The sequence below is a fragment of the Vigna umbellata genome, chromosome 4 (assembly GCF_029865625.1).
Source record: "Vigna umbellata cultivar VRB3 chromosome 4, Vumbellata_1.0, whole genome shotgun sequence".
NCBI classification, from domain to species: Eukaryota; Viridiplantae; Streptophyta; class Magnoliopsida; order Fabales; family Fabaceae; genus Vigna; species Vigna umbellata.
Window position 1 is genome coordinate 13961854 of NC_142168.1, and position 14066 is coordinate 13975919.

A 14066-nucleotide genomic window follows, 5' to 3' on the forward strand; every position below is an offset into this window, starting at 1 on the left:
GAGATGATGGAGGGTTTCTCAAAATTCAATGTAACGAAAATCAAAGCATCCTTAAAATTACAAGACATGTGAACAAGAACAGCATCTGAAGAAACATAAATTAATGTATGAATAATCTGTAGGTCTATTCTAAGCTACCCAGGTCTTTGAGCTTCCAGCCATAGTTCCTTTACTCCGATTTCCTGAATTGGCTTCCTCATCTTGTTTAAGTGCAGGGCGAAGATCATCGCCAGAATTTGTAGGGTTCTGATCCTCGTCTCTGTCCCCACTGCAATACGATGAAACACCATACCTTAAAAATAATAATACTAAATGAACAAAACTCGATCTATTACTGATGTTAAAGGATACACTTCTAAATGAACATTCACCACCCAACATTTCTGATCCAAATGTGTGGTTGATGCTCATTCATACTCAATTGTTCTAACAGAAACTATACAAGAAAAAAGTGTGCGCAATGATACTTACCCTGAATAGATGACAAGCCCAATGGTAACTGCACCAAATGCCACAAAGTACATCCAGTCAACCTGGAAAGCATGATTAGCTCTAGAGAAGTTAGCACGTTAAAATGTGGTACACATGTAGTAGGAAAGGATAAAAAGGATGCAACATTACTATCAGACCTTCTCGTGATAAGCAAAAATTCGAATTAAGACAGCCCACATGTCTGAGGTCAACAGAGACAGATTTAGCATGGTAGAACCGTTGATCTGTGACAGAACATGAAACCATAGTTTAATAGACTATAGAATCAGGTTAAATTTCTGCAATGGTAGGAAATAATTTCAAGAATTTTGATGGGTAATATGTTTTTCACTGTAGTACATAAATAACTGTTAAATTGTTTTGGTTCAGAATAAAACATCGGTGTCAGAAATGATGGAGAAACATTTAGAGGGACAACAGAACCAAATAACTGCATCATAGATTTTCCTTTTGATCAATTATTTTGATTAGTTCAATCTATTTACCTTTGTTTTGGTACCTTTATTAGATATATGATTTCTAAAAAGGATATAAACAGAGTAGTTATGGTTTGAATCCATACCTTAAGCAGAACAGGAACTAAAGAGTAAAACATAAACATGGCCACTGCAAATCCAACAAAAGGAAGCGCCTGAAATGAAAATTGAAAGGAATGAAATGAATAATAATGCTTGAAGGTCTTACATCACACACACCAGTTGACATGTTGTGACAACAACATAATAACTTGAATCAGGCATCCTAGTTAAAGTGAAATTCTGTCTATTACTTAATCGTAGTGAAAAGAGCTTACTGCCTCAGCCGACCAATGAATAGATTTAAGTTCATTGCGCTCAAGAATGCTTCTGTGATAATAATGAAGGAGCACAACAAGAAAAAGAAATGTAAATAATTCTGGAAGACTCTCAGAAAAATAAGTCATTAATTGAGACTGCAACTTCAACTCTTAGAATTAACTTGAATTTGGAACTTAATTAAAATTGCATTCCATTCGACTGTGATAACAACTTGATCAATTTAACATTTCAAATATGATCAAAACCCTCAAGAACAATTTGTTAAACCATAGAGCAAACCGATATTATTTGGCATAATATTCAAGTTAAATGCATAAGTTATGCAACAGAACAGGAATGTGTTGAAAGGCTACATGCAGTAAGCTAGCATAAAAGTCAGAACAGACAGATCCCATAGTTCTCACAGTATAATCAATTTGAAGGATACATTTGAATGGCACTAATAATGCCACCAGAGAGACCTAACATTGCCATAAGCTCAACTCTATCAGCATTTTTCACAAGAAACTCCTGCAAAACAAAGAAATAGCAGCAACAAAAGGACAATTATACACAATGTAAATCTGCAAGAGAGTTGAAAAAGACTTTAAAGCAGAAGTACAATCAGCTTACCTCGCTGACATTACTGATTGCATACAGTGTAGCACCAGCAATAACTAGAAGGTCCCCTTTACGAGGATTGCTTCCACCTGTAACAGGTGAGTAAGACATCAGAGAACTACTACCAATGGAATTCTGCATGTTAATGATGATAACAAACATAAGATAAAAATTTGCTAGTTTTGCAAGATTTCTAAGCATAAAGCTAGGGAAGTAACAGTACAGAATGCATAAAATCTCACCCACCTGCACGGTCACCTGAATGAACATCAGAAAACACAACCAGGACAAGGCCGGCTACACAAACAACTACACCTGTAATCTTTTTGAATCTATATTTAGTCTTTAAGAAAAGCCATGTAAGAAGCATGACAGACGGAATTGACCAGCAGTCAAGTAGCATCACACTTGTAAGTGAGGTGTATTGGTATGCCTTCACAACTGTTCAGTAGATGAGAACTAGTTTAGATAAAATTGCAAGTAACAAGATCATCCAATTCCAGCATATAGTAGCAGTCCAATAAACATACAGACATGAAGGTCACACTTGATTGTTTGACCAGATAGCATATAAATATATTAATTTCTGCAATGTTTTTTTATAAGTAATATCATGTCTCCATCCAGCAACATGAAACACTAACCAAGAAAATTTGCTTCCACATCAACCAATCCGAGAATTACATAATAGTACCATTTTGCCTGTGTCAGAAGCATGTGAAGTTAGTGAAGTTGTGATCAACTGTTATTGTTCAGAGAAACGGAGGAAAATCAGAAATAATCATATTTGTGTTTTGGATAACAGCATACCAATCTCAACTGATACTCATTCAAGATCAAGAACAAATTTGTGAAATAAGCATACAGTATTATAACCTTGAGTGGTTTCCTTCGGTATAAGAGAATAGTTCCATAGACAAACGTCAAGAAGACATAGTTGAGAAAGGACTGTGAAGTGGGAGCATTAACTCCTACGAAGATGAGGAAACAAAAGGGTGAAGAGTTGTATCAGTGGTTTAAACATTAGAAGAAGAAAAACAAAAAACAAGATGAAGGAAACCTTTTTTAGCTAATTCAGAAGAAGTGAAGCCTGTGGAAGTGATGAGAAGAGAAAGAAACTGTCCCAAACCCAAACCAATAAGAGTGTTTGGAGTCCAAAGCCTACCAAAATTCAACATCGTATTTGGGAAAGGAACAAAACTGAACTCAATCTGCAACAATATGAATACAAGGATGTTTTAGAATTGTGTGTTTGGGAGGGAATGAGCATTGAATGTTGTTGGGTGGGTGAGAAAGTGAGAGTGAAAAGGAGAGGTTTCAGCAGAATTTCAAGCAACCTCTCTCAGCCGTCAATTATCACTGCATAGTCTACATCACTTCTTGCTTTCTCTTTCTCTCACCCCATCCACCATTCACATAACCACATTAAATAAATAAACCCAATTTAATATACTTTGATTTTCATTTATGAATTAGTAATGTTTAAGGTTTAAGATTACCTATGTGACTATGTAAAATGTTTGAAAGCAAACTTCATCATGATTGCTTCTTTTGTCTTCAGGCCAAAAAAAAACATCCTTGTCAAAATCATGAACTACCCATTTGAAAAAAATGAGGTTTTTATTTTATTGTGTGAAAAAGGTATTTTTTTTTCCATATCTTATTTGACGGAGAGTATCTGAACTGAGCTTTATCCTTTGAAGAAAAAGAGAGTCGTGTTCTTTGAGCCGCGTAAGGTGCTTTCCTTTTCGGCCGTTTTGCTTTTTGGGTTCTGCTTCCTTCCACCTTTTAACGTGCCAAAATGTTCACCAAAAAAGGAAAAGGTCAATATTCAAAAACATGTTGGATTATCGAATATGCTTCATTAGCGATTTTTAATACCCTTTTAAACATTGCTTAATTGTTTTTTTTTTTTCTTTCATGATTACACTGTGTTAGTGCATATTGTCATTCTTCCAATGACAGATCTCAATCTATTTTTCAATTTTCTTAAATGTTAAACCCGTCCTTCAATAAAAAAAAATTAATTAGTAATTAGTAATTTGGCCTTTGTAATTAAGTCTTTAATTTTATATTCGTTTTTTAATTAAATTAAATATTTATTTTTTGTAAAAATACTTAATGTCGTTATTTACATTAAATTATAGTTTTAATATTGTTTGAAAGTACCATCGGTTAAAATTCAGTTTTTTTACATCTTGAGATCCCAATTATGTTTTAGTTTAAATCTCTTTTGAGTTTGAGATATGACACGTTTCAAATAAAAAATATCCAAATTTTGATATTTGATATTTTCAAACATATTGATGCCAATTTAATAAAAATAATCACATTAAGTATTTTTTATAAAAATAAAAACAGTTTAATATTTTTAAAGAAATAGAGTCTTAATTAAGTAAAAATATATATAAGAACCGATAAAATGTCTAAATATAGATATAGTGACCAAATTATTAATTAATAAATAAACAAAAGCATTAATTTAGTATCTCATGTTTTAAGAAAATTCCATCCTAGTACAAACATCGTTAATTTTGGAAAATGACTATTTTGAAGTAATTTTGTTAGGCGTTCCGTTTTGCCATGGTCCGTTTTAAAAGTTGAATGACTTTTTTTTATAACTTAAAAGTCATTTTTTTAATTTAAAAGTTAAATATTTTTTTAATTTAAAAGTCAGATTTTTTAAAAAAATATTTAAATTACACCAAACATATATTTTTATGTTCAGATGCCATAATTGAAGAAAAAAATGAAAAAAAAAACATATGAAGATGCAGGAAATAACATCTATTGTATAACAGCTGTTATATTAAATTGCTCCCTCCACCACCACCACCAATGTCCCTACATCATCTATCAATATCCATTTACATATTTTATATTTTGATTTATTGTTTTTATTTAAAAAAAAAAATCTTTAATGGATGTAACACATCCGTTTTAATAAATTTTTTTAAAATATTTTGATTATTATTTAAATAATAATACATAAATTAAATTAATAATAATTATTTTATTAAATAAAATAAAATTAATTTATAAATAATTAAATAATAATTTTAAAAAAATTAAATAATATTTATATATTAATTTAAAATATAATAAATTAAAAAACTAAAAACTAAAAAGATAAAAACTATAACGCCACATCGGTTAACATCCGTTTTAATAAATGTTTTAAAAATATTTTGATTATTATTTAAATAATAATACATAAATTAAATTAATAATAATTATTTTATTAAATAAAATAAAATTAATTTATAAATAATTAAATAATAATTTTAAAAAATTAAATAATATTTATATATTAACTTAAAATATAATAAATTAGAAATCAAAAAACTAAAAAAAGAATGGCAACGGATGTCGCGACATCGGTGACACATACGTTTTAATAAAAATTTTAAAAATATTTTAATTATTATTTAAATAATAATACATAAATTAAATTAATAATAATTATTTTATTAAATTAAATTAATTTATAATTAATTGTTTAATAATTTTAAAAAAATTAAATAATATTTATATATTATTTTAAAATACAATAAATTAAAATACTAAAAACTAAAAAGAAAAAGAAAACTCAACGGATGTCGCACATCCGTTGAAGAATTTTTTCTTCAACGGATATCGATGTCCGTTTAAGAAAAGAGGTCGGGATGTAGGATATTTTAAAATATAAAAGATAGTTTTAAAATTTTAAAAAAATGTGGTGGTGTAGGAAGCAATGTGGGGTGGTGTAGGGAGTAACCCCGTTATATTAATGGTATTCCATGTTGGTTTCTGAAGGGTTTTTTAATCGTATAATATTGAAGTCTTTTTTTAATTGTATAATATTGAAGTCTTTTTTTAATTCAACAATCTATAATAATAAATTAAGTTTAGTATTGCTACATATTAAATGTTTTAAAAACAACATGCTACGTTATTCAACTTATAATTAGAATAAGATCAATTTTGAATTGCAATTTTCACCAAATTATGCAAATTTTAGATTGTAATCTAAAACCTTATTATTAAAATAAGATAAATAATACAAGAATGTATTTTGGATTTTACAAAATTTAAAAATGTATTTTGTCCAATTTGAAAATATAGTATAGTTAGGAATCACAAATCAAATTGTTCTCATGGATGTTGTCTCAACTTATTTCAATTTTCATAAACATATATATATATATATATATATATATATATATATATATATATATATATATATATATATATTTATTGAGTATTAGTATATATAAGAATAATAATAAATTTATATATATTTATTAAATATTAGTATATATAAGAATAATAATAATTTTTTAAAATTTAATATAAAATAAATAAATATATACATAGTCTAATCTTATTTAATATTTGTTTATATTTTAAATTATTATAACACTTTTAATTTATTAGATAATCTAATAAATTTATATTACTTTTTTTCTAATTCTTAATTTCTTAACCTAGTGCTAAGACACAGATTTCATCACTTTATTATTTGTTATAATCATATTACATTTATTTTAATATTTATATAATTATAATTTTTTTCTTGATATTTAATATCAATATATATATATATATATTAAATATTTTATAACATAATACTTTTTATTTTATAATTATTTTTTGAACGAAGAAATGAACATGTAGAAATTTACTTTCTACTATAAGAATAAGACAAAGAATATGAATTTTTACTATAAAAATGAAATAAATAATTTCAAATTATGCATTTTATGAGCCTTCTCCATACTACTTCAAGCATTAAACATTTTGAATGACGTGATAAAAGGTTCAAGATGGTACCATCTAAATCATAATACCCGTTTTCTTCTTTACTTTGTGAAGAGTAATGTTATTTTTTATTAAACAACTTAAAATATTATGGATTATCCAATTAAAAATGCTTCCAACCACATAAATAATTTAAATTTTTTCCACTTTTCATACAATTTTAAGAAGAAACATACATAGATATGAAAGTGGGCCACTATAAAATGAACCCAATACCTAGATATATTTATGTTAATTCTTAAATCGATATTTATTTCATGCCATAACTATATATATTTACAATTTTTTAATATTTCGTTAAATTATTCTATGGGTTAATCTGGTTGAATTTTTAAAATACTTACAGAATATTACATCGCAATCTATGAAGGTTTTAAAATATTAAATGATATTTTAAAATAAAAATTACAGTTTTATACATATATGGTGGTGTGGATAAGTGGTATGTCGACAACGATTTTTTGCCAACAATTTGACAACGCCATGTGGCGTCTTTGCATTGGCCAAATTTAATAAAAAGAAAAGAGAGAGAGGTTATCAGACTAAGGGCAAAATTGGAAGAAAAGTTTACAAGTTTAACATTTTTTGTTTCGTGGTTTTCGTTTTCGTTTTTTCGCTCTCACCTCTACACTTCTTTCATCCCTTTTATCTTCTCTCTCGATCTAACCTCTATCTTCTCTGTCGTTCTAACCCTATTCTTGTATCTTTTTTCTGATTCGAAGTCCGATGGCGGTTTGGGTGTCATGAATTTAATTCTTTTTACGTTGTGTGTGTTATAATGAATAAAGGTATTATATTGAAAAAAGAACGCAGAATATTAATAAGTATTTAAAATGTAGGCAATGGTTTCAGAAATGAATATAAGTTGTGGAATTTGTTGACAAAAAAACCATACACGTGAATTTAAGGGTCATTACTGGTTGGGAGGTTATGTTTGGTGACCCCAAGAGGTGGGGAAGAAGCCATTCTTACTGAGGGTACCAAGTTGGACAAGTGCAGAGCTAATCTGCAGAAAAAACATTGTCGTAATCGTTTACATTGGCCTCGTAAACGATTACACGAGAGAAATCACTGTTTTGTACAGAAAGTTGAACTGAAGTAGTCAGTTGTGGTGTCCTGGGTGATCATTGGCAAAAACTGTTAATTTAAAGCACAAGTCCACTTGTATTTACTTGGTGTTGGTGTTTGACTAGTGGTAGAGGGTGGTAGGTGATGGGAGGTGATGGGAGGTGACCCCAAGAAGTGGGGAAGAAGTCATTCTTACTAAAAGGACCAAGTTGGAGAAGTGCATGGCTAATCTATAGAAAAAACACTGTGGTAATCGTTTACAGTGGCCTGGTAAACGATTACACGAGAGAAATCACTGTTTTGTACAGAAAGTTGAACTGAAGTAGTCAGCTATGGCGTCATGGGTGATCATTGGCAAAAACTGTTACTTTCAGGCACAAGTCCACTTGTATTTACTTGGTGTTGGTGTTTCAGTGGTGGTAGAGAGTGGTAAGTGATGGGAGGTGACCCCAAGAAGTGGAGAAGAAGCCATTCTTACTTAGGGGACCAAGTTGGACAAGTGCAGAGCTAATATGCAGAAAAAACACTGTGGTAATCGTTTACAGGGTCCTTGTAATCGATTACAATGGCAAAAAAGGCCTAAACTTGATTACCATGACATAATTTGAAAGGTCTTTGAGTCTAGATTCCAACAAAACAAGAATCAACTCATTTGGAGTTCGGTGGAGAAAGATATGAGCAAAAGAACAAGCAAAGGTGAGAGTTGGCAAAAATATATGAAACGCTAACTTGAAACAATAAACTGTACCAACTCAGATGTCCAAAAATTAAAAATTAGTAGTCATTGGAAAGATTTTTGAGTCTAGTTTCTAATAAAAAAAGAATCACATCATTTGGAGGTCGGTGGGAAACGTTATCAGTAAAATAGCCAGCAAAGGTCAAAGTTGACAGCATGTTATCTCACCCAAGTTGCTCACCTCATAAACATTGTGTCTTTCCTCCATCATGGGGTGCCAAAACATCACTTCCCACCACTGAAACACAAGGAACAGCCTAAGACAAGTGCAAAAGTGCCTAAAAGTCACTTCTTTTTCCAATGGTGACCCCTGTTCATCTGACTGAGTACCTGTGTTGGACTTTCTGTACAAATTCCAATTTTCTCTCGGGTAATCGTTTACAGTGTCCTTGTAATCGATTACAGTGTCAAAGAAGGCCTAAACTTGATTTCCAAGGCATAATTTGAAAGGTCTTTGAGTCTAGATTCCAACAAAACAAGAATCAACTCATTTGGAGTTCGGTGGAGAAAGATATGAGCAAAAGAACAAGCAAAGGTGAGAGTTGGCAAAAATATATGAAACGCTAACTTGAAACAATAAACTGTACCAACTCAGATGTCCAAAAATTACAAATTAGTAGTCATTGGAAAGATTTTTGAGTCTAGTTTCTAATAAAAAAAGAATCACATCATTTGGAGGTCGGTGGGAAACGTTATCAGTAAAATAGCCAGCAAAGGTCAAAGTTGACAGCATGTTATCTCACCCAAGTTGCTCACCTCATAAACATTGTGTCTTTCCTCCATCATGGGGTGCCAAAACATCACTTCCCACCACTGAAACACAAGGAACAGCCTAAGACAAGTGCAAAAGTGCCTAAAAGTCACTTCTTTTTCCAATGGTGACCCCTGTTCATCTGACTGAGTACCTGTGTTGGACTTTCTGTACAAATTCCAATTTTCTCTCGGGTAATCGTTTACAGTGTCCTTGTAATCGATTACAGTGTCAAAGAAGGCCTAAACTTGATTTCCAAGGCATAATTTGAAAGGTCTTTGAGTCTAGATTCCAACAAAACAAGAATCAACTCATTTGGAGTTCGGTGGAGAAAGATATGAGCAAAAGAACAAGCAAAGGTGAGAGTTGGCAAAAATATATGAAACGCTAACTTGAAACAATAAACTGTACCAACTCAGATGTCCAAAAATTACAAATTAGTAGTCATTGGAAAGATTTTTGAGTCTAGTTTCTAATAAAAAAAGAATCACATCATTTGGAGGTCGGTGGGAAACGTTATCAGTAAAATAGCCAGCAAAGGTCAAAGTTGACAGCATGTTATCTCACCCAAGTTGCTCACCTCATAAACATTGTGTCTTTCCTCCATCATGGGGTGCCAAAACATCACTTCCCACCACTGAAACACAAGGAACAGCCTAAGACAAGTGCAAAAGTGCCTAAAAGTCACTTCTTTTTCCAATGGTGACCCCTGTTCATCTGACTGAGTACCTGTGTTGGACTTTCTGTACAAATTCCAATTTTCTCTCGGGTAATCGTTTACAGTGTCCTTGTAATCGATTACAGTGTCAAAGAAGGCCTAAACTTGATTTCCAAGGCATAATTTGAAAGGTCTTTGAGTCTAGATTCCAACAAAACAAGAATCAACTCATTTGGAGTTCGGTGGAGAAAGATATGAGCAAAAGAACAAGCAAAGGTGAGAGTTGGCAAAAATATATGAAACGCTAACTTGAAACAATAAACTGTACCAACTCAGATGTCCAAAAATTACAAATTAGTAGTCATTGGAAAGATTTTTGAGTCTAGTTTCTAATAAAAAAAGAATCACATCATTTGGAGGTCAGTGGGAAACGTTATCAGTAAAATAGCCAGCAAAGGTCAAAGTTGACAGCATGTTATCTCACCCAAGTTGCTCACCTCATAAACATTGTGTCTTTCCTCCATCATGGGGTGCCAAAACATCACTTCCCACCACTGAAACACAAGGAACAGCCTAAGACAAGTGCAAAAGTGCCTAAAAGTCACTTCTTTTTCCAATGGTGACCCCTGTTCATCTGACTGAGTACCTGTGTTGGACTTTCTGTACAAATTCCAATTTTCTCTCGGGTAATCGTTTACAGTGTCCTTGTAATCGATTACAGTGTCAAAGAAGGCCTAAACTTGATTTCCAAGGCATAATTTGAAAGGTCTTTGAGTCTAGATTCCAACAAAACAAGAATCAACTCATTTGGAGTTCGGTGGAGAAAGATATGAGCAAAAGAACAAGCAAAGGTGAGAGTTGGCAAAAATATATGAAACGCTAACTTGAAACAATAAACTGTACCAACTCAGATGTCCAAAAATTACAAATTAGTAGTCATTGGAAAGATTTTTGAGTCTAGTTTCTAATAAAAAAAGAATCACATCATTTGGAGGTCGGTGGGAAACGTTATCAGTAAAATAGCCAGCAAAGGTCAAAGTTGACAGCATGTTATCTCACCCAAGTTGCTCACCTCATAAACATTGTGTCTTTCCTCCATCATGGGGTGCCAAAACATCACTTCCCACCACTGAAACACAAGGAACAGCCTAAGACAAGTGCAAAAGTGCCTAAAAGTCACTTCTTTTTCCAATGGTGACCCCTGTTCATCTGACTGAGTACCTGTGTTGGACTTTCTGTACAAATTCCAATTTTCTCTCGGGTAATCGTTTACAGTGTCCTTGTAATCGATTACAGTGTCAAAGAAGGCCTAAACTTGATTTCCAAGGCATAATTTGAAAGGTCTTTGAGTCTAGATTCCAACAAAACAAGAATCAACTCATTTGGAGTTCGGTGGAGAAAGATATGAGCAAAAGAACAAGCAAAGGTGAGAGTTGGCAAAAATATATGAAACGCTAACTTGAAACAATAAACTGTACCAACTCAGATGTCCAAAAATTACAAATTAGTAGTCATTGGAAAGATTTTTGAGTCTAGTTTCTAATAAAAAAAGAATCACATCATTTGGAGGTCGGTGGGAAACGTTATCAGTAAAATAGCCAGCAAAGGTCAAAGTTGACAGCATGTTATCTCACCCAAGTTGCTCACCTCATAAACATTGTGTCTTTCCTCCATCATGGGGTGCCAAAACATCACTTCCCACCACTGAAACACAAGGAACAGCCTAAGACAAGTGCAAAAGTGCCTAAAAGTCACTTCTTTTTCCAATGGTGACCCCTGTTCATCTGACTGAGTACCTGTGTTGGACTTTCTGTACAAATTCCAATTTTCTCTCGGGTAATCGTTTACAGGGATGCTGTAAACGATTACCAGACCTTTTTTTCAACACCCTCACTCATCCCTTGCAGAGGTTGCTCCTCCAACTGATGAGGGGTCACCCCACACTCCTTGGACACACATCACATCACCAACCACCCTCTCCCACCACTGAAACACCTGGACCAGCCTCAAACAGGTGCAGAACTGCTTAAAAGTCACCTTTTTGGCCAATGGTGACCCCTGTTCACCTGACTGACTACCTGTGTTATACTTTATGTACAAATTGGCATTTTTTCTCGGGTAATCGTTTACAGGGGTGCTGTAAACGATTACCAGAGCCTTTTATGAACACTCTGAGTCATTCCTTGCACAGCTTGCTCCTCCAACTCATGAGGGGTCTCCCCACCCTCCTTGGACTCACATCACATCACCAGCCACCCTCTCCCACCACTGGAACACCTGCACAGGCCTCAGACAGGTGCAGAAGTGCCTAAAACTCAGTTGTTTTTCCAATGGTGACCCCTGTTCACCTGACTGAGTACCTGTGTTATACTTTATGTACAAATTGGCATTTTCTCTCGGGTAATCGTTTACAGGGGTGTTGTAAACGATTACCAGACCCTTTTTTCAGCACTCTCACTCATTCCTTGCACAGCTTGCTCCTCCAACTCATGAGGGGTCTCCCCACACTCCTTGGACTCACATCACATCACCAGCCACTCTCTCCCATTACTGGAACACCTGCACATGCCTCAGACAGGTGCAGAAGTGCCTAAAAGTCACTTTTTTTTCCAATGGTGACCCCTGTTCACCTGACTGAGTACCTGTGTTGGACTTTCTGTACAAATTCCTATTTTCTCTCGGGTAATCGTTTACAGGGGTGCTGTAAACGATTACCAGACCCTTTTGGAAATAAAATCTCACTTATCCCTACCAGGAGGTAAAGGCTACAAAAATGAGAACAAGGGATCTTTTTCTTTTGTTTTCGCATTAGAATTTTGTATATTGAATTCAATTCCTTTGTTCCTTTGCCTATGTATTTCACACATTCACTCATTAACAATTCAAACAAAACCATATTTCACAATGACAATAACAAAGGAAATTCAATTAACATTAATAATATGTACAATTTTGTATTACTTTCTCTTAACATTGAACAAAATATATTCCAAATTACAAACATTTGTTCATCTATGTACAATTTTGTATTACTTTCTTTTAAGAAATCTATACAAATATCACTCATATTTTATTCTAAGAAATCGAGTGTAAGGAGTCCTAAGCACTCTGCTCTTGTAACGCCTTCGTGACCCTATCCTCACGTAAGTCTTCATTGGAGGTGGATTGGTGGACATGCCTCCCGGGGAAAAAAAATCCAATGTTCATGGACGGTTCTTCACATAAAACACTCTGTCCACCATCTCCGCAATCAGTGACCAGTGCTCCTCTGTCAAATGCTCGTTCTTTGTTAAAAAGGAGTGACTAACCCTCAACTGCATCAACAACAAACAAAATAACCAAAACATAAAAGCCCTAAAACAAAAACAACAAAAAATTTAACAAGGAAAACCCAAAATCCAAACCGAAAACGCAATGTACAAAATGAAGGAAGAATGCATTTACCTTGCTCGTCGAAGGACCATGGTTACCGGAACTTGCCATTTTGCACAATACACTCAACAAAGAGGACGACATTGACCAAAACGAAGAGATGTAACAAAAACGTAGAAGGAGAACGACAAGGAAGAGCAACAACCACAAGGAAGAGGGAGACCGAAAACCAAAAGAGAGAGCTAGAACGAAGATGATGAACGAGAAGAAAGAAAGAGAACGGTGATTTCTAATGAAACAGGGCAAGGGGTATATTTGGAATTCCAAATTTTCTGAAGCTCTCGTCAATTTCGATGTCACAATTTCAGAAATAAAAGAAAAAAAATTGGACCAATGCACTACTGACACCTGGCGTTGTTAAAAATGTGTTAAAATTTTGTTGTTGGAATATCACGATCCAAGTTATTTAGCATGACAGAAGAAGCATAAACTTATGAAAAATTCCTGGCAGTCTCAGAAATTTAAGAATTTTAGAACCAGAAACTTTGTTTGTCTCTATTTCTCTTGTTCTTTTGCTGAAACTCATTCGACTATTAACCTAAAATACAAGTTCAATATCCGATGTGGGAGTTCACATGGCATAATATACAAGGATTCCTTTCTAGTCAATTTTTATTTTTATCACAGCGCTGTCCATTGCGTGCATCATGCCGTTTTCTCCACTAAAATATTGATTAGGACTAAGATTCTGCGTTAACACTCACTAACACTAGCAAGAACACTAAAACAAAT

The 14066-nt window shown here is 33.2% G+C and overlaps 1 protein-coding gene across 1 annotated transcript; it reads right to left on the bottom strand.

Annotated features, from left to right (window-relative positions):
- Positions 1-4: 4 nt before the first annotated feature.
- On the bottom strand, positions 5-3264 carry LOC124840588 (uncharacterized). Its single transcript, XM_047316662.2, has 11 exons — positions 2950-3264; positions 2766-2860; positions 2534-2591; positions 2136-2330; positions 1902-1978; positions 1717-1799; positions 1286-1337; positions 1055-1123; positions 630-716; positions 472-533; positions 5-268 (listed from the first exon to the last, which is right to left on the bottom strand). Exons 1-11 carry the CDS (start codon positions 3065-3067, stop codon positions 130-132), a joined length of 1035 nt encoding a protein of 344 aa, XP_047172618.2. The 5' UTR covers positions 3068-3264; the 3' UTR covers positions 5-129.
- Positions 3265-14066: the final 10802 nt, after the last annotated feature.

Bases quoted from the DNA above. Each gene is read 5' to 3' on its own strand.
- LOC124840588 (XM_047316662.2), bottom strand. From the start codon at position 3,067: ATGTTGAATTTTGGTAGGCTTTGGACTCCAAACACTCTTATTGGTTTG. The intron at 2,592-2,765 runs GTTATAATACTG...CTTCTGACACAG, and splicing joins ACCGAAGGAAACCACTCAAG to GCAAAATGGTACTATTATGT. The intron at 1,800-1,901 runs GTAAGCTGATTG...TTTGTTTTGCAG, and splicing joins CAATCAGTAATGTCAGCGAG to GAGTTTCTTGTGAAAAATGC.